We start from the raw sequence: 21,546 nt of genomic DNA on the forward strand, positions 1-21,546 counted from the left end.
TTTTTGACTTGAATCACAAACTTCTGTGGTCAGATGGCAAATTGCAATAGCATCCTATTTGACTGACGGCTCGCCCAGCCAATTCACGAACAGTGCCCCCTCCACGAATGGCCTCAAATCACAGCATCAGGAAGCGGGGCCAGGCGCCGCTGATTGGTCGCAATCGTACCCGCCCCACCCCCCCCTCCTTCGGCGTCACGGGCCCAGGACGGAACTGCATCGTCTCCGGCGCTCCGCGCCGCCTCGTTGGAGGTCGCCGTTCGGATTGACGACCCAGCGGCCAACCAGCGGCCTCGCGATTCCATCGGATTCGCCGGCGCTGATGGACCGCCGCGCTGACCAATGGGAAGGGCGGGCGTCGATGGACGAGGCCAATGAGTGGGCGGAGGCGGGATTTCCGAGGAGTGTTCTAGTAAGTTCGACAAGGTGCATGGGTGAGAAGATGGATGTGGAGAAGGTGAGTTGATTCAGTCAGAAATTGGAGTTGAACATGTGCCAGTAGTAGTTAAACTGGGTTAAGTTGAGGGAGGGGAGGGACATGCTTTATATCGTAAGGAAGACTTCAGCATAGAAGAGGGGTCTGAAAACTTGGGCATATGGTGCAGCAGCATCAGCCTCTCTCTCAGTCTCACCAAAACCAAGGAGCTGACTGTTGACTTCAGGAAAGTGTATGGTCCGGCCATTGCTGAGGCATCACAGGTGCAGGGAGTGACCAAATTGGCACCCTTGGGAGGCTCTTTTCCTGGACCCAACCACCATGAGGAAAGCACTTTGGTGCCTTTCCTTCCCTGGAGGTTTGGCGCAACATTGGAAGTTCTGGAAAACCTCTACAGATGTGCGGTAGAGAGTGTGATAACCAGCTGTGTCACCGTCTGGTATGGGGACACTAACAACCCTGGCTGTCATACTGATTGGCTGCATCACGGTCTGGTATGGTGACACCAGTACCCCTCACTATTAGGACCTGACTGGCTGTGTCACAGTCTGGTACGGGAACACCAGTACCCCTGACTGTTGCGTGCTGACTGGCTGTGTCACGGTCTGCTATGGGGACACCAATATCCCTGACTGTTGCGTGCTGACTGGCTGTATCATGGTCTGTTATGGGGCCACCAATACCCCTGACCATTGGGATCTGACTGGCTATGTCACAGTCTGGTACGGGGACACCCGTACCTCTGACTTTTGCATCACACTCTGTTATGGGGCCACCAATACCCCTGACCATTGGGAGCTGACTGGCTGCATCACACTCTGTTATGGGGACACCAATACCCATGACCATCGGGAGCTGACTGGTTGTGTCATGGTCTGGTACGGGGACACCAGTACCCTTGACTTACTTGCTGACTGGCTGCGTCACGGTTTGGTACGGTGACACCAGTACCCCTGACCCATTAGGAGCTGTCTGGCTGTGTCACAGTCTGGAACGGGCACACCAGTACCTCTGACTGTTGCGTGCTGAGTGGTTACATCACAGTCTGTTATGGGGTCACCAATACCCCTGACCATCAGGAGCTGACTGGCTGTGTCACAGTCTGGAACGGGCACACCAGTATGATTGTTACATGCTGACTGTTACATGCTGACTGGCTGCATCATGGTCTGTTATGAGGACACCAATACCCCAACCATCACATGCTGACTGGCTGCATAGTTGTCTGGTACGAGGACACCAGTACCCCTGACTGTTGTGTGCTTACTAGCTGCGTTATGGTCTGGTACAGGGACACCAATACCCCTGACTGTTGCGTGCTGACTAGCTGCGTCACGATCTGGTATGGGAACACAAGTACCTCTGATGCTGACTGGCTGCATCACGGTCTGTTACAGGGATTCCAATGCTCCCAAGTGTAAAGCCCTGTTAAAAGGTAGTGAGCGCTGCCCAGGACATCACAGGCAAAACCCTCCCCACTATCAAGAACGTCCACAGGGAATGCTGCTGTCAGAGAGTAGCAGCAATCATCAAGGATCCACACACCACTCAGCACACACTCTGTTCGCGCTGTTACCATCAGGAAAGAGGTCTGGGTGCCACAGAATTTGTACCACCAGGTTCAAGAACAGCTACTACCCTCCACCATCAGATTTCTCAACAACAAACTCAATCAGGGACTCACTTAACAGCTCTTACTTTTGCACTTTATTGATTTTTTAAAATTCTCTCTGCATTGCATAGTCAATTTGTTTACATTTCTCAATTTGTTTACAGGTGTACGTTGAGAACAGGTTTTTTTTTTGCACTATGAATAAGTGGTAATTTTTTTTCTTTGCCCGCTGGAAAAAGAATCTCGGGGTTATATGTGTAATTTATGTACTCTGAGAAATGTATCTGAATCTGAAGATTTAAATGATCAACTGTTTAATAAAATCCTGGACCAGTTAACATGAGAGCTGTTCAGTCCCCCATTAATATTATTTTGCTTCATTGAGAAGCGGAATGTTTTGAGCTTGCATTTTACCACCACTTCAAATGTGGGTATGGGATTTTAATGCCCCTCCCCATTGTAATTCAATAGTTTGGACAAATATTAGGAATTTAAATTCAAATGAATTAAATTCTTGATTCCCTTCCAACATTAAAAGGTTTTGGTGCCATGGTAAACTACTATTTTTCTTTTGAGGTAAAACATGAAACTCTGCAGTCACAATGCTGGAGAAACTCAGCAGGTCAAACAGTACTTTATATAGCAAAGATAAAAGTACATAACCAACGTTTTGGCCTCGGTAATGTATATAAAGATATTGCTATATAAAGCAAACTAACCTGCTGAGTTTCTCCAGCATTGTGTTCTTATTTTTCTTTGGAGTTGAATTTAGCATATTCGTAAAGGCATGGCAGGGGGATGTACAAAGTTGTGGGGAATGGGTCTGGCTGGAATGCTGTTGTTTAAATCTGGCATTGACTTGGGTTTGCTATTGACTGAATGGGGAAAGGGAGGCATGAAATCCTTCCTTCCATGCCAGCTCCGGCTATTTATAGTATGTGTCTGCTCTTGACATGGAAGGGAAGTCCATGGTGAGTATTTCTGGATTGTGGAGTTCATCCCCAGCCTCAGCAATTCTTGCTGCAACATTCCAAGTTTAAATATTCGTCAGCTTTTGAACAACAGAAACTCCTCAAATTAAGTCGTCGTTGCTGGTGTGTTTTGGAATTTTGAGGGGCCTTGTGTTTTCCAGAATTGTCTTGGCAGAATTATTACATCAAGTGAAACACAGCAGATGCTGTGATTGTAGCTAATGTTGGAGAAACTCACCCGGTCTTGCAGCGTCCATAGGAAATAAAGATATATTGCCAATGCTTTGAGGCCTGAGCTCTTCAAGGAATAATCCAAGAACAAAATGCTCAGAATGCTCTGCAATGCTGGCTGGGGAGGAGACCAGATCAACAAAAGGTGTTAATTGGATATAATAAGAGGCAGTGAGAATTGATTTTTGTCTGTGAAAGGATACAGAGGGAAAAGGGAGAGAGATGAAGCTGGGGAAAAGCAGCCTGGGGGGAGAGGGGGAGTTGGGAGGTTGGCATGAAAAGCCAGAAAAATCAATATTAATGCCATCCAGTGGGAGGGTGCCCAGATGGAAGATGAGGTGCTGTTCCTCCATTTTGCAGCTGGCTGTGCATGAGACCATGAACAGACATGTCAGCAAGGGAATGGGAAGGAGAATTGAAATGGGTGACCATGCTATTACAGCAGACAGTGCTGAGATGCCTTAACAAACCGATCTGCCAGTCTCTGATCTAGAGGAGACCCCAGCAGGAGCATCAGATGCAATAGGTGACCTCTGTAGATTCACAAGTGAAACGTTGCCTCACTTGGAAGGACTGTTTGGGGCCCTGAATGGTGCTAAGAGAGGATGTGTAGGCACAAGTAGAGCATCTCCAGTGGTCACAAGTGTAGGTACCAATGGGATGATTGGAGTGAAGGGAGGTGTGGATAAGTGAGTCACGGAGGGAGTGGACCCTCCAGAAGGCAGAGAGGGGGAAATGTATGTAGTAGTGGAACCGCATGGAAGGTAGCGGAAATGGTGGAGGAGGATTTGTTGAATGCGGAGGCTGATGTGTGGTAGATAAGGACAAGGGGAATCTTGTCTTTGTTGCGTGGAGGGTGTCAGATTTGCAGATAAACAAAAGTTTGTTTCCTTTTTGTGACCCATACTATAACACTATATATACTTGCTATAATTCTTAATTTCATTCAATAACCACCCTAACACTATCCACAGTTAAACAAATGGAATATATACTATAATCCCATCATACCTTAAAAATGTACAGAAGAATTGGGATAAAAGCCAGGCCATTTGTAACCTGAAGACCTCAAATTGCACTTTTAGTGAGTTGCCTGAAATTAGTATTAAAGTGGCAATGAAATGGGGTAAGAAAAAAAAACCAATTATTTTAAATTCTAGGATTTATTCAAGATGGCTTTAATTCCAGGAAAAAGGTATGTCTTCTTTTGAACATTCTCATTTGAAGTTGCATCCTTCCCTTATTAGGCCTCTGACCCTTGATTCACGATATTTGGGTGCTTGTTTTTTCACTGTTGTAAATCTGCAGCACAAAATTGGTACTTGCATTTCTCTATATAGTATTTGAAAAGGACATGGAAAATGCTAATTTGTGATACATCTTTGAAAAATTAAGAAATCCTGTACTTCATTAGTAAATGGGTGAAAGTTTACCGTAATGGCTGTGGAAAAAAAGTTAGATTGTAAAAAAAAAAAAAAAAATTCTTCAATTGTTAATTGTAATTTTTTTTATCCTATTCATTTTGCTTCTTAATTCTGTTATGAAATTTGCCGATGACATCGCTGTTGTTGGCAGAATCATAGGCAACAATGAGGTAGCAGACAAGAAGGAGATAGATCAGCCAGTTGAGTGGTGTCGCACCAACAATCTTGCACTCATCGTTAGCAAAATGAAACATCTGATTGTGGACTTCAGAAGGAAGTCAGGAGAACATGAACCAGTCCTCATCGAGGGGTCAGCAGTGGAGAGGGTCAAGAACTTCAAATACCTGGGGGTCAACATCTCCGAGGATCTGTCCTGGAACCTCCACGTCGATGCAGTCACGAAGAAGAAGGCTCGGCAGTGGCTGTACTTTGTGAGGCATTTGAGGAGATTCAGCATGTCACAGAAGGCTCTTGAAAACTTGTACGGATTTACCACGGAGAGCATTCTGGCTGGTTGCATCACTGTCTGCTATGAGGTGCCAATGCTTAGGGCAATTTTAAAAAAAAATTCCAGAGGGTTGCAAACTTGCCTTGCAACATAACAAGCACCAAACTTCACTCCATCAAGGACATCTACAAAAAGTTGTGTCTTAAGTAAGTAGATTCTACCCTCAAGGAGCCCCCACTACCCAGGTCATACCCTCTTCACTCTGGTACCATCGGGAAGAAAAAGGTGCAGGAGCCTGATGACGAGCACTCAGCGGGACAAGAAAAGCTTCTTCCCCTCTGATGTCAGTTCCTGAATGATCCATAAACCCTAGACACTGCCGTACTTTGACTTTTTGTACACTCTATTTATTTTGTAAGATGGTTTATATAGATGTTTGCTCTGCAACACTCCTGCAAAACAAGTTCATGAAAATAAATTCTGTTTCTCATTTGTGAGTTGATGACTGCATTGGTGTAATAAACTTTTCTATTTCACGCTTATTGGTCAGTTTTTCAATTGTTCTATTGGCTGGCTGTATCATTTGTGAGCCTGACTTCAGATTCCTGAAGAGATGTTGCCTATATAATATAGATGAGACAGAAGAACAGGTTCAAAAATGTCTTCAGACATATTGGGGGGGAAAAAACTGCATCATCCTCCACTGACTCCTGGAGAACTCTGGCCCATGACCCTTCTAAGCGAAGGAGCAATCAGGTTTGTGCTCCGAGCTATAACGTCACAAGCAGGAGCACCTCACCTCAAAACCAACCTGCCTGTCCATAGTGTGCAATTCCAACATGAGCCTCATCAGAAGGCACAAAAATCAGAATGAAAGCAATTCATTCTCAATTCTGAGGGACTGACTAAAAAGCTGTTTGTTGATGCCAGGCATCATGAGAAATGATTCTTTATTCCTCAAGTCTCAGGTGCACATGTAGAAGTCTTTGTCAACATTTATAATCAATTATGGTGCTCTCAAGAGCATGTAATCAACTTTAAATTTCATTTGGTTTTCATGGATTTTTTTTCCTGTTCCTCACACAGTTCAATATTTGAAAGAAAGCTTGTGAAGTTTTTGATTGGAGCCTAACAAGTAGTTTTCCTGAAGGTGCAGGCCTTTATACCTTGAATTTGAGGGTGCAGTCTTGACCAGCAGTCAAAATCCTCTTCCCTATTGAATGAGCTTCTAAAATTTCTGTCCTGAATTGACCGTGTGGATTTGTATCAATCAATTCTACTTGATTTTTTTTATTCTTGTTACTCATGATTGTTGCTGTGTTCCCAGTTAATTTTTGGGGGGGTCAATTTCATTCTATGACCATGCAAAATTTTAATAAGATCTTGAATGTGGATCAATTCACTAATTACAATAGGTGTTGAACTTAAAATAGCTATGTTGTAGTTTCAACCTATTGACTAATAAGAATTGATTAGTAATAGATACTAGGCTTGTAGAAAAGACCTTCTGAAGCAATCTCTCTTTTCTCTCCTGTTAGGTGAATGAACTGAAGGGGAAGGGTAACCAAGCCCTCAGTGCTGGGAAGATAGATGATGCCATCCTATGTTACAGTGAAGCAATCAAGCTGGACCCCAAGAACCATGTCCTTTACAGTAACAGATCAGCTGCTTATGCCAAAAAGGGGGAATATCAGAAAGCCTACGAAGATGGCTGCAAAACTGTCGCAGTTAAGCCGGAGTGGGGCAAGGTAAAGCTACAACTAGGGAAAGGGAGGTTGGGCTGAAGACTGGTGTGTCTGCTGCGGACATGGGCTATCCATCTTAGCTTAGGATGAGATACTTGGGATGGAGCTAGCAGCGATCCGAATACGAATAATACTGCTATGACATTCACGGGGCATCAGATGTTGCGGACAGTCAGGTTTAATTCCATGGGTGTAGTGGAGTGGATAGATAACAGTGTGCAAGGTTATGCTATTCCTTCTCTCGTGCCATTTAGGGGTACTCCAGGAAAGCGGCGGCCTTGGAGTTCCTCAATCGCTTTGAGGAGGCAAAGAAAACCTATGAGGAGGGACTAAAACATGAACCAGGGAATCAACAGCTGAAAGATGGAATGCAAAATGTAGATGCCAGGCTAGCAGGTAAGAAAGTATCTTAGATGCTCATGTATTGGACAACCCCACCCAAATTTTCCACTTAAAATATAAGCTTTCAGTGATCCTCTTTGTAAAGGATGACCGGTGTGCACTTGCCACTGACCAGTGAAGTGATGCTGTTGCAATATTTTAATCCCAGATCATCCTAGAAAGGTTTTAATTTTATGAGCATATTTTAAAATAAACCACAATGGGCCCCTATAACGGGCCATTTAAAACCTGCGCAAAGCCGATGGCAGTCAGACCGGGTGGATGGATCCCACGGGGAAGCGCTGAGACTTTGGACAGGTACAGGTTTGTCTTGTCGAATGGGCAATGTCCTTCAATCAGGTGCATTCTTGAGATGCAATAAGAATGAAGAACAGCAATTAAAGTATATATAATGATGTAAAAACCATGTATATATAAAGAACTAAAGAAGGGAAAGAGAAGGGAAGGAAGGAAGTAAGGGGGAAAAAGTTTTCTGGGGTGGAGGGAGAGAATAACCGTCACTGCAAAACCAGTTGACGTTTGCAATCCAAACAGAAGGGGGAGTTGTGGTTGCCCAGTAAGGGATAAGGGGGAACTCGGGGGGCGGGGCATTTGGGGTTAAGGTAATATTGGATGTGGGAATTGGAGCATTTTATGTTTTAAATGTGTTGTCATACATTGAGTTTAAAAAGGGAAAACTGAGAGGTGGAAAAGGGGGATGGTGGTGGTGAGGAAGCAGAAATGAGGTGTAAACAGGATATGAGATGGCCACGTTGAATTATATGACTATAAACATTAATGGAATACATAACCAAATTAAAAGGAAGAGGCTATTAAATTTACTGAAAAAAAAAGAAAAAATAGATACGCATTTGTGCAGGAAACGCATCTAACTGAAATGGAACATAACAAATTAAAGAGAGACTGGGTAGGACACGTAGTGGTAGCATCATATAATTCAAAAGCTAGAGGTGTAGCTATATTAATTAATAAAAATGTACCAATCTAAATAGAGGAGGAAATAATAGATCCAGCAGGGAGGCATGTAATGATAAAGTGTCATATATATTCAGAATTTTGGAATTTGCTTAATATATATATGCACTAATGAGGAAGATCAAAAATTTATGCAGGATTTTTTTTGAAGATTGTAGATACACAAGGAAATATATTGATAGGAGGGGATTTTAACCTTAATTTGAATCCAATGTTAGATAAAACTGGATAAAAGACAAGCAAAAAGAATAAAGTGGCCAAATTTATGGTTAAATCAATGCAGGAAATGAAACTTATGGATATTTGGAGGAGGCAGCACCCAAGAGAGAAGGAATATTCATATTATTTGAGTAGGCATAAAACATACTCAAGGATTGATATGTTTTTGTTGTCAACCCACATTCAAGGGAGAGTTAGGAAAACTGAATGTAAAGCTAAATTACTATCTGATTATTCACCCTTATTATTAGCAATAGAACTGGAGGACATCCCACCAAGAACATATAGATGGAGGTTAAACTCCATGCTACTTAAAAGGCGGGAGTTTATTGAGCGCCAAATTAAAACATATTTTGAAATAAACACGGAATCAATGAAAGACAAATTTATATTATGGGATGCAATGAAAGTCTTCATTAGAGGGCAGAGAATAAGTTATGTAACTAAGATGAAAAAGGACTACAATCGGGAAATAGAACAATTGGAAAGGGAGATAATAAATATAGAAAAGGAACTAGTAAAAAGGGATGATATAACAAAAAGGAGAGAATTGGCAAACAAAAAAATAAAATATGAAACATTACAAATGTAAAGGAGAAGAACATAATGAAAAGAAAGCAAAAGTATTACGAACTGGCAACTTAAAACAGAACAAGCTAAAAGAACTGTATTGGCATCAAGGAAAAAGGACAAACAAATTACATATAACCCAATAGAGATTAATGAGAACTTTAAGGAATTTTGAATAATTATACCAAACTGAGAACGAGGATAAAGATGATAAAATAGAAGAGTTTTTAGCTGAAATTGCAAGAGGATCATAACAAACTGATAAAACCATTTGAAATAGAGGAAGTACAGGATATATTAAAAAAAGTTGCCGAACAATAAAACACCAGGAGAGAATGGATTCCCAATAGAATTCTATAAAACATTTTATTAAAGAGTTATTAATTCCTCCTCTCCTGGTGGAAGTAATGAACCAGATAGAAGAAACACAAAACTTGCCAGATTCATGTAAGACAGCAATAATTCAATAATACCAAAGATGGGGAAGGATCCATTAACACCAGCATCATATAGACCAATATCTCTACTTAATTCAGATTATAAGATAATAGCAAAATTATTAGCAAACAGATTCGCCGATTATGTACCTAAAATAGTAAAACAAGATCAAACTGGATTTATTAAGAAAAGACGAACAGCAGATAATGTCTGTAAACTTATTAATCTAATTCATGCAGTTGAAGGAAATAAGATGCCAATAGTGGCTGTTGCTTTAGACGCAGAAAAAGCCTTTGACAGAGTAGATAGAATGGAACTATTTATTTAAAGTATTACAGAGGTTCAATCTACCAGAAAAATATATTAATTGGATTAAAGCATTATATAATGGACCGTTGGCGAAGGTAACAGTTAATGGATATGTATCAAGCCAATTTAAATTAAGTAGGTCAACAAGACAGGGATGTCCATTATCCCCCTCTATTGCCTTAGCAATAGAACCATTGGCAGAACTGATAAGAACAGAAAATAAAATAAAAAGGATAAAAATAAAGGACGAGGAGTATAAAATCAGCTTATTTGCAGATGACATCATAATATACTGAACAGAGTCAGAAATATCAATAAAAGAATTACATAAGAAATTGAAGGAGTATGAAGAACTATCTGCAGGAAGACTTAGAACATCAGAAAGAATTACCGCTAACGTTGATAGGGAGGGTAAATTGCATTAAAATGAATGTCTTCCCAAGGATACAATACTTATTTCAATCGTTGCCAATTTCCTTAACAGAGAAATTCTTTAATGAACTAAAGAGAATAATAAGGAAATTCTTGTGGAAAGGGGAGGGGGGGGAACCAAGGATAGCATTAGATAAATTAACAGAGACGAAACCAAGGTGGTTTGCAGTTACCAAACTTTAAAAATTATTATAGAGCAGCACAATTAAGGTATTTATCAGATTTTTACCAGACAAGGGAAAAATCAGACTGGACTAAGATAGAACTAGATAAAATAGGGGAGAAGGTGCCAGAACATATACTTTATAAGTGGGATGAAAAGCTGGTGCAATATAAAAGCTCACCAGTACTGCATCATTTACTCAATATATGGAAGAAGATCCACTTAGAAAGGAAAAAAATGAATTACCAAATACCAAAATTGTTATTGACACAAACCCCACTAATCCCTCTTACAATGGATAACCTTTCCTTTAGAGAATGGGAGAGAAAAGGAATCAAAAGAATAGAAAATTGTTTTTTGGGAAATAATTTATTAACATTTGAACAGTTGAAGTACAAATATGGAATAACTCATGGTACAATGTTTGCTTATCATCAACTGAAAGCTTATTTAAAGGATAAATTGGGAAACAGATTGAGATTACCAGAAGGAAACTGCTTTGAATATGTTATTACAGATACAATGATAATTAAAAGATTTATAACAAACATGTACATTAAGCTGCAAGATAAGGAAAATGATGAAATAAACTATAAACCTAAACAAAAGTGGGAAAAGGATTTAAACATAAAGATAAAAAATAAAGCATGGGAAAAGTTATGCTCTAGAACTATGAAGAATATAATAAACACAAGGTTATGCATGATACAGTATAATTGGTTGCACAGGTTATATATCAAAAGTTAAAAGAATGGGATCCAACATTATCAGATAGATGTTTTCGCTGTAAGAAGGAAACGGGAACAACAGTACATGCAATTTGGGCATGTACGAAAGTGAAAATGTTTTGGGAAGATCTAAATCAGATATGAAATAAAATCACAAAAAATAACATACCAAAAAATCCAGAGATCTATCTTCTAAGTAACATAAGAAGTAAGAATTAGGCCTCAAATTGGATAAAGCGCAAAAAAGATTTATTATGATATCCTTAGCAGTAGCAAAAATATGTATAATGTCAACTTGGAAAATGGAAGAGAGCCTGAGAATACAGCAATGGTACATGGAAATGAATAAATGTATTCCATTGGAAAAAAATAACATATAATTAAAAAAATAGTCACATTATTTGAACAAATTTGGGAACCATACATGGAACATAACAGAGAGGGCTTGCCTCAGACCTTCACCCCCTAAAATGATAAGAAGACAAAATGACTTGATCCAGTCTATAAAAGTAGATGACACAATTTTCTGGTTTATTTTTCATTGTGTGATGACATTGTTTAATGATTTTATTGTATATGTTGAATATTTATTGGTTTTGGAGGGGGGTGGGAAGGGGGGAAAAAAAGGGAGAAAATGCCACTGTGTAGTTCTAATGAGAAATGTTTGTATATATTTTGGTTGATATGGTTCACAGTGTGAAAAATAAAATATTATATTTTTTAAAAATCATGTACATTCTTTTCACTGTTGCCATTTGGATGTGGGTGAGCCAGGTTGTCAGCACAAGGTAGGTAGTAGAGTGCGCCTAGGTCCTGACCAGGACACTTCAGAGATGCTGTGAGGGGGAAGGGAAGATTGCAGTATTATTGAGACTTCTCCGTCAAGGTTAGGATTTAAGACCTGGCATGTATGACTACCATGATGTTTGAGGGGACATTTTTAGGTTTTGAGGATTGGCCTATTGTCACGAGCTCAGAAGACACCAAAACCTAGAAGCAATAGATATTCACCAAGATAAATTGTTAGTTAAACAAAAGTTGCTTTTAATTATCTTTAAAGATGAAAACAGAATCACACTTTAACTTAACTAACCTAACTTAATCCCGTGTATGTAATGTGTGTGTAAGTTCAGAGAAGTTCTTTGGTTCACAGTCCAATCTCACTTCTCGTTCCTCCAAGTTTACTGATTGCAGGCAATTCTTATACTGTGCACAGAATTTAACATTTATCAAGTTCACCAGGTTTTGGTGCTTGAAAGGTAAATGGTTACTGCTCAGGAAGGTTCTTGTCAGTTTTCAGAGAGATTTGTTGTTCACTTGTAACCAGCCACTTCAGTGTCTTGCTAAAGAAACTTTCCCCATCAGGGTTTTCAAGATGATAACCTCTTTCTTTCAGGTCACCACAGAGTTCCTTTTTGTTTCTCTTATTTCATGTGAAACATTAGGTAGCCAGTCCTCTCCTCTTATATAAACCACAAGGGCTTTGACCAGGCTGAACTAAGCACTCACAACCCGTCTTCCAAATGAGGTTTTTCCACAAGCTTTCTAGCTTGTCCTGTTCTAGTCCCAGCTGCTGCTGCTGACTGTAGCGCTGCAGAACTGAATTTACCTCTTCCCCCCCCCCCCACCTCTCGCTCTGCTTGCAAAACCACATGACCCTCTTAGAACAGCAAGTTATACTCCAGACAGCCTGTGGCTCTGACAAGTTCTTTCATCTTTTGACTTTTGAAAGTTTATTGGGCACTTTCCAAAGCTTTTGTAAAGGCTCTTGGAGCTGCCCTGTCCAACATTAGCAGAGGTCCAGTATTTTAAATAAGATCTGTTTTAAAGTGTTTGTATGTGACCTACGCTTAAAAAAAACTGCCCCAATTTATCTCCCAAAAAACATCTATCATCTGTCACACTATAAGGAAAGTGGAATTTACAACCCAGTGATAAATGATAAGGTTATTGTCATGTACATGGTACGAAGTACATGTGCACTGAAGTTCTTGCTGCAGCCAAACAGCTACTTTAAAAAAAAATTCAGAACAGATAGACCCTGACTTGAGATGTTCTGAAGTTATGATGATCAGAATCCATTTTGAATAAAAGTAAGTCGGGGTTGACCTATATCAACATGGTTGCTTTTCTTTCTCTGAAGGAAATGCTTCCGTCCAATCAGCGCACGCATATTGCTTCCCAATTGTGCTTTGTCGGACCCAAGCCATTTTTTAATATTTAAAAAGGTGATTTTTGAACGTGTGCGCAGATTGCCGGCGCTGAGGAGGGAGAGAGAGTAGCGACAATCTGATCATATTGTAAGTTGCAAAGTGATGCCCCTAGTTACCAGGCGCCATCTCTGCCTCCCGACAGGAGCGGGTACATCAGCCTCCCGGCAAGAGCTGCTCAGGTTTACCTGTACAGGTAGACTCCTATTTGCGTTGCGAGCCGCAGGACCGAACCCCATCATAAGTAGGGGTTGATCTGTAGTCTACATTAAATTATAAAGAGATAATTACAAAAGTGATTGTAAATACTCAGAGATGCCATAGAACCACAAAGTTCCTTGGAGTGCAGCTGCCGGAGAATCTCACCTGGTCTCTTAACACCAGCTCCATAGCCAAGAAAGCCCAGCAGCACCTCGACTTCCAGTGTAGGCTGAGGTCATTCCATCTCCAACCCTCCATCCTTACTACATTCTACAGGGGATGCATTGAGAGCATCCTGTGCAACTGCATCACCATCTGGTTTGGAAGCTGGACCACCTTGGACTGCAAGAACCTGCAGAGGATAGTGAAGTCAGTGGAAAAGATCATTGGGGAACCTCTCCTAGCATGAAGAACATGGACAACACTTGATGCGGGCAGAAAACAATAAACATTGTGGAGACTCTACACATCCCGCATGTAAACTGTTCTCCCTTCTGCCATCTGGCAGGAAGTACTGTAGCACTCAGCCCCTTGTGTCTGGAGTGGGAAACAGTTTTTTTTTCCCCCAAGCCATCAGGCTTCTGAACACCCAGTACAGATGTGGATAGTTTGCCGTGGACTTTCAATGTATACGTCTTAATACCTTAATATTTTAACATGTTAACTGATTTCTTAATTTATTATTATGTAAATATGGTCCGTTGTCCTGGAGAAACACTATCTCAACCTGTTGTACGAGTATGGTATGAACGATAAAGTTGATTTAACCAGAAAAATGTGGTGTTACAATTTTGCAGACAGGCCTTGTTGTGGGGTCAGAGTTGGCTTATGATTAGTAAGGGACATTCAAGAGCCTGATAGCGGTTGAAAAGAAATAATTCTTGAAGCTGGACGTGCTGGTCTTCAGCCTTCTGTTGCTTCTTCCTGAAAGTAGCAGATTTGTACTTTATGATGGCTGCCTTCTTGAGGCAGTGCCTCTTATAGATCTCTTCAATGGATGCCTTAATGTTGGGTCAAGTTTGCAATGTTGTACTTGATTTCCTGTGAACAAAAAAAAGTTGCTGAGTTGAAACAACCAGTGACCCAAAAACAAATAGAGCTGGTGTGAGTGGCTCATGCGGTGTATATGCCATTCATGAAGTTTTATTCTTTAAGCTGATATGACTTCTGAAACACATGCTTGTAGTCGAGCTCCATTGCAAGGAAATTCCTCAAGTTTGTTCTTCGTCCTGTTCCCATGTGTTTTGAAACACAATCTTGCACCACATTAGGTTTGAAACTAGTTGGGGGCAAAGAAAGTAGAGCAGTTCACAATGCAACATTTTAATAACATTTTGATTTAACAGGGTAGATGCCTTTCTTCCATGCTTCGAAAACCAAAGCCATTTATCAACTTCTATTTTCCATCCTGTCACAATGTTGAGGTAATAGAGGTTAAGCTTTGCATGATCCTGCATTTAATAATGTATTCAATCTCTGAGAAATGGATGTTTCACTGTTTACTGAATTAAAAAGGCTCTTCCGATGCTTTGCTTAATGAATTTTACTGAATGATCCAAATTTTAAGTGCTTGCAGAAGGGAATTCTCTGATGTTACCATAATTAAGTTTGTTTCTTTTTCAGAAAAGAAATTCATGAACCCATTTGCTTCTCCAAATCTGTACGAGAAACTGGAGAGTGACCCCAGGACAAGGGCCTTGCTCAGTGATCCTCATTACAAAGAATTGATTGAACAGTTGAAAAATAAACCAGCCGACTTAGCCATGTATGTGTTGTCTCCCAGTTGAATTGTTCTGTTAAGATGTGGAAGAGTTCTTCTTTGATAGAAGATTGGTTTACATTTAATATTAGTGCTTTTTTTTAAATTGCTGTTCTGCCTACTGAATGCTTATATCTATTTGCAGTTACTAATGCATAGTTATAGAAGAAACATTTTAAATCGGGTGAAAGGAATGCTATTTGGTAGATATTGATGGAAATGCATTTAAGCAATTGTATACTAATGTTAATTTAATCTCTTAGCCTATCATGTCACCTCTGTCTCTGTAAAAGATGCTGAATTTCAGTGTGTTGTGTAACTGGCGACCCATAGTGTTTGATGAACAATGAACTTCCCTAGGGGTGGTATGGGGGGCCTCCTTCGTGTGAATGTCAGGTATCCATATAACCACTTACAGCACAGAACAGGCCAGTTCGGCCCTACTAGTCCATGCCGTAACAAATCCCCACCCTCCTAGTCCCACTGACCAGCACCCGGTCCATACCCCTCCAGTCCTCTCCTCTCCATATAACTATCCAGTCTATCCTTAAATGTAACCAATGATCCCGCTTCAACCACGACTTCCGGAAGGTCATTCCACATCCCCACCACCCTTTGCGTAAAGAAATTTCCCCTCATGTTCCCCTTATAATTTTCCCCCTTCAATCTTAAACCATGCCCTCTAATTTGAATCTCCCCCACTCTTAATTGAAAAAGCCTATCCACATTTACTCTGTCTGTCCCTTTTAAAATCTTAAACACCTCTATCAAGTCCCCCCTCAATCTTCTACGCTCCAGAGAAAAAAGCCATAGTCTGCACAACCTTTCCCTGTCACTCAAACCTTGAAATCCTGTCAACATTCTCGTGAACCTTCTCTGCACTCTCTCTATTTTGTTTATATCTTTCCTATAATTTGGTGACCAAAACTGTACACAGTACTCCAAATTTGGCCTTACCAATGCCTTGTACAATTTCATCATAACCTCCCTACTCTTGAATTCAATACTCCGATTTATGAAGGCCAACATTCCAAATCCCTTGAGGGTACTATTTACCATCCCTTTGTTGCTCTGCACATCTCAATAGCCTACCATTTAATGCATATGACCTATTTAGATTTGCCTTTCCAAAATGTAACATCTCACACTTATCTGTATTAAATTCCATCAGCCATTTCTCAGCCCACACCTCCAGCCTTCCTAAATCACCTTTTAATCTACGGTAATCTTCCTCACTGTCCACAACACCATCAATCTTTGTATCATCCACAAACTTGCTTATCCAATTCTCCACCCCTACTTCCAGATCGTTAATATATATAACAAACAATAGTGGACCCAGGACCGATCCCTGAGAAACTCCACTAGTCACCAGCCTCCAATTGGACAAACAATTTTCTACCACTACTCTCTGACACCTCCCATCCAACCATTGCTGAATCCATTTCACTACCTCGTTATTTATATCTAATGCCTCCACCTTTTTTCCTAACCTCCTATGGGGAACTTTGTCAAAAGCTTTACTAAAGTCTAAATAGACAATATCCACAGCCTTCCCTTCATCAACCTTTTTTGTAACCCCCTCGAAAAACTCAATCAGGTTTGTCAAGCATGATCTACCCCTGACAAAACCATGCTGATTACTCCCTATCAATCCCTGTACCTCCAAATATTTGTAAATACCATCCCTCAGAACACTTTCCATCAACTTGCCCACCACAGACGTCAGACTCACGGACCTATAATTCCCAGGTTTACATTTGGACCCTTTCTTAAACAGCGGAACCACATGCGCAACCCTCCAATCCTTTGACACTACCCCCGTGGCCAGTGACATCCTAAATATCTCTGTTAATGGCCCCACTATCTGTCCACAAGCCTCCCTGAGTGTCCTTGGGAATATTTTGTCCGGTCCCGGAGATTTATCCACCTTTATCTTTTTCAACACAGCCATCACTACCTCCTCGGTTATCCTTGTATGCTTCATGACCTCCCCACTATTTTTCTTTACTTCAACTGGTTCAATATTTTTTTCCCTAGTGAATACCGAGGCAAAGAAATAATTCAAAATTTCCCCCATTTCCTCTGACTTCTCACTCAGCCTATCCTAGCTAAGTGCAAGGGGTCCAATTTTATCCCTCACTAATCTTTTACTTTTAATGTACCTATAGAAACCCTTTGGATTTATTTTTACTCTGTCTGCCAAAGCCTCTTCGTGCCTTTTTTTGGCCTTTCTAATTTCTTTCTTAAGATTCTTTCTACACTCCTTGTAGTCCTCCTTCAAATTCTCAGCTCCTTGCTCTTTATAGCTCTTGTACACCTCACCTCATTGAGAAGGATTTCCTTCCCAATCTTGGAGCCATTTGATTCTTGCCAAGATTCAAGATTATTTTTATGTTATGTAATTAAACAGAAAATGTAACATTGCCTGAAATTTCCTTTAGTCTACCGCAAGACAAAAATTCATTATCAGCATAAGTTGTCCAGCGCCCCTTACAGTCAGAGAAAGGGTAGCAAAAGAGATGCCCCAGAGTCGTGAGTGTCCATGATTTCTCCTTCAGCGTTTCCACAGCCTTCAGACCAAACCATCGGCAACTCAGGTTCCAGATCCAAATCTCTGACGTAATCAGGAAGCCCTCGTCACCCCTGTTCCCATTCATGGTACCATTTCAGTCAGCCTCCAGCAGTCCACAGTTGCCTGCAGCCAGTGTAGATTCCTCAACTCTAGTCACTAATACCCCGCCACTTGTGTGTTCACCAGCTGTAGAGCCCTTTGTTGGTTCACTGCAGCGGTCACATCCCATAGGGTCGTCCCCTCTGCTTCTCCTCCAACGTTTTGGGGGAGAGTGGGTGGGTGGGGTGGTCTCTCTGTTTTCTGGTGCCCTGCGCTAATCCTTTGCTTTCCCGGAGTCTGCAAACCCTGAGGCAGCCGCTGAATATGCGTGCCGCCATCTTGGGCCCAGACCCTGTGGTCATAGGATTTTAAAATAGACCTCCGTTGGCTCCTTTAACAGTTCATTTAAACTCTACAGGGAGGCATCAGCAATTGGTCTGGGCAATAAAACCCTGTGGAGGAGCACTGTCTCTCCCCTCCCCACCCTCCACGGGTCTGCACCAGCAGCAGTGCTGCCATTACAATGCCACCATTTTTAAAAATCAGATATCACTCATGAATAGACCAGGATCTTATTTCTGTCTCCAAACCATCAAGAGAAGTGTTGGTCCCAATTTCGGGTATGGTTTGGTGAGAGGGCGGGGGTAGTAGTATAAAATTAACAGCAAATATCTTGGGTGGATGCTAAATCCACATCTCTGGAGTTGACCTATATTTTAAGAGACTTCCAGATATTGTCTAAGCGTTTTGATAAATGAATATAGAAAGCAACTTTGTTTTTTCAGGAAACTGCAAGATCCCAGAGTTATGACAACTCTCAGTGTTTTGCTTGGGATAGACCTGCAAGGTGCAGAGGATGATGATGATGAGCCTCCCGTTCGACCACCACCTCAGCCCAAAAAACCATCTAAACCAGAGCCCATGGAAGAGGACCTTCCTGAGAATAAAAAAAAGGTTCCGCACTATCCAAAATGGCTCGCTGATCACCATGGCTTCTCTGAACCATAGAACATTACAGCACAGAAACAGGCCCTTCAGTCCTTCTAGTCTGTGCAGAACCATTTTTCTGCCTAGTCACATTGACCTGCACTCAGTCCATTGCTCTCAATACCTCTCAAATTCATGCACCTGTCCAAATTCTTCTTAAAAGTTAAAATTGAGCATGGATTCACCACTTCAGCTGGCAGCTCATTTCACACTCCCACCACTTTCTGTGAAGAAGTTCCCCTTGTATTTTTACCCTCTCACCCTTAACCCATATTCTCTGGTTTGTATCTCACCTACCCTCAGTGGGAAAAAGTCTACCTACATTTACTCTCTCTATACCCCTCAATTTTAAATACCTCGATCAAATCTCCCCAATCTTCTACGTTTCAGGGTATAAAGTCCTAACCTATTTAACCTTTCCCTGTAACTAATTTTCTGAAGTCTGGGCAACATCCTAGTAAATCGTCTCTGACCTCTTTCTATCTTATTGATATCTTTCCTGTAGTTCGGTGACCAAAACTGCGCACAATACTCCAAATTTGTACAACTTTACCATAACATCCCAACTCCTAGACACAATACTTTGATTGATGAAGGCCAATATGCCAAAAGCTCTCTTTACATCCCTATCTACCTGTGATGCCACATTTCAGGGAATTGTTTTTGTATTTTCCAATCCCTTTGTTCTTCCGCACTCCTTTTATTGTACATGTCCTACCTTAGTTTGTCCTTCCAAAATGCAACCCCTCACACTTGTCTCCATTAAACTCCATCGGCTACATTTCAGCTCATTTTTCCATCTGGTCCAGATCCCTCTGCAAACTTTGAAAACCTTCCTCACTGCCCACAATCCCTCCAATCTTGATTATCAATTTTTCTTAGCCGTCATGAAATAAGTATTTTAAATTTAATCTTTAGGCATTGAAAGAGAAAGAATTGGGCAATGAAGCCTACAAAAAGAAGGATTTTGCAACAGCGTTAAAACATTATGATCAGGCAGCAGGACATGATCCCACAAGTATGACGTATTTAACCAACAAAGCAGGTAAGGATAGCATGGGATTATTTTGGAGAATTTTGTTTAAAAAAGAGAATTGGGTGCACATTTGTAGCAGTACCCTTTATTCTTATCCTGAAATTTCACCAGTGGTCAAACCCCATCAGCTTTTACATTTTTTTAATGTAAAGTACAGCATGGTAACAGGCCATTACAGCCTACGAGCCTGAGCCACTCAAATACCCAATTATCCTACAATCCCTGTACATTTTGAAAAGATGGGAAAACCAGAGCACCTGAAGGAAACACAGGGAGACTGTCCTGTATCGGTTGGTACAGAGAAATGGATCAGAGAACAATCCACAGAACCATGAATGGCAGAGAGGATCACTGGGGTCTGCTTTTCTCCCACCCTGCCCCACCCATCAATGTGATCTACTGGGATCGTTGTCTGAAGAGGGTGCACAGATCATTGAGCACCCCCTCCCACCTGCATATAGCATCTTTCAGATGCTTCCATCGTGGAAGTGATACAGGGGTATCAGAGCCAGCATCACCAGGCTGAGGAACAGCTTCCCATGGGCAGTGAGAACGCTGAACAACCAAAGGAACTGTTCACATGACTCTCATGAACAAAGCAACATTTATTTATATATTTACTTGTATAGTTGAAATGCTTGTCCTGCATATGTATTGTTTGTCTGTTTGTATATTGTGTCTAGTTGTATGTCTGCATGTTTTGCACCAAGGACTGAAGAACCTTGTTTTGTTGGGTTGTACTTGTACAATCAGATGGCAATAAACTTGAATTAACAAATTGCTTACAGACATGGCCGGATTTCAACCTGGATTGCTGGCACTATAACAGCATTACGCTAACTGCGATGTTAACCATGCCACTCTGGCTATACTCAACATGCTACCTTATGAAATCTTGCCATGTGCTAAGGCTTTTAAATGTCCAGCCAATTAATCCATTCAAGTAGATGTTGAGAAATCTACCTTTGCAGTCGAAGTAGGTCATCAGGCCCCTCTAGCCTGTACCACCTTCAGTGTGAACATGGCTTATCTCTGTTGGCCTCTTCTCCTCCTGAGCCAGTTTACCATAGCCATCAATTCCTCAATCTTTCAAATGTTTTTCTCACTCAAATGTATTTGATGATGGCCTCATCCACCATCGGGCAGAGAATTTAAGATTCACTTCCTTCAGAGAGAAGTATGGGAAAATGACTAGTATGTTCCTTGCACACTGAATCTTTGCTCTAAGGGTGTGAAATACCTGGATATTTACTCCTTGATTATTGGATGGATTTTATTTTAATTGTTTATTTACAGCTTGTTTTGAGGTAGCAGTCCTAGATACAGGGGAATGTTCATTGCTGTGCTCAGATTGATGCATGATGCCAAAATATGGGATCAAAATGATACAAGATCGCTTTTAAAAACTGATCTTTCATGAGAATCAGATGGATATATGACACATTCTTTTTGCGCAGCTGTGTACTTTGAGCAGAATGAATTTGACAAATGCCGTGAAACCTGTGAAAAGGCCATTGATGTGGGGAGAGAAAACCGCGAAGATTACAGACAAATTGCGAAGTAAGTGACCCATTTGCAGTCCAAGATGAATTTCAGTAACTGAAAACTATATCAATGAGTAGCCTTGTAGGAATGT

At 41.0% G+C, this 21,546-nt stretch overlaps 1 protein-coding gene across 1 annotated transcript in view; it reads left to right on the forward strand.

Moving 5' to 3' along the window:
- Positions 1–211: 211 nt before the first annotated feature.
- stip1 (stress-induced phosphoprotein 1) overlaps positions 212–21,546 on the forward strand; it is a 36,901-nt gene continuing 15,566 nt past the window's right edge. The window contains exons 1-7 of the mRNA XM_069894032.1: positions 212–457; positions 6,661–6,870; positions 7,122–7,263; positions 15,138–15,279; positions 18,673–18,841; positions 19,793–19,919; positions 21,368–21,470. Of these exons, the coding sequence (XP_069750133.1) occupies positions 323–457; positions 6,661–6,870; positions 7,122–7,263; positions 15,138–15,279; positions 18,673–18,841; positions 19,793–19,919; positions 21,368–21,470 (1,028 nt within the window). The 5' untranslated portion in view covers positions 212–322. The remainder of the gene's footprint in view (positions 458–6,660; positions 6,871–7,121; positions 7,264–15,137; positions 15,280–18,672; positions 18,842–19,792; positions 19,920–21,367; positions 21,471–21,546) is intronic.

The sequence above is a fragment of the Narcine bancroftii genome, chromosome 8 (assembly GCF_036971445.1).
Source record: "Narcine bancroftii isolate sNarBan1 chromosome 8, sNarBan1.hap1, whole genome shotgun sequence".
NCBI classification, from domain to species: domain Eukaryota; kingdom Metazoa; phylum Chordata; class Chondrichthyes; order Torpediniformes; family Narcinidae; genus Narcine; species Narcine bancroftii.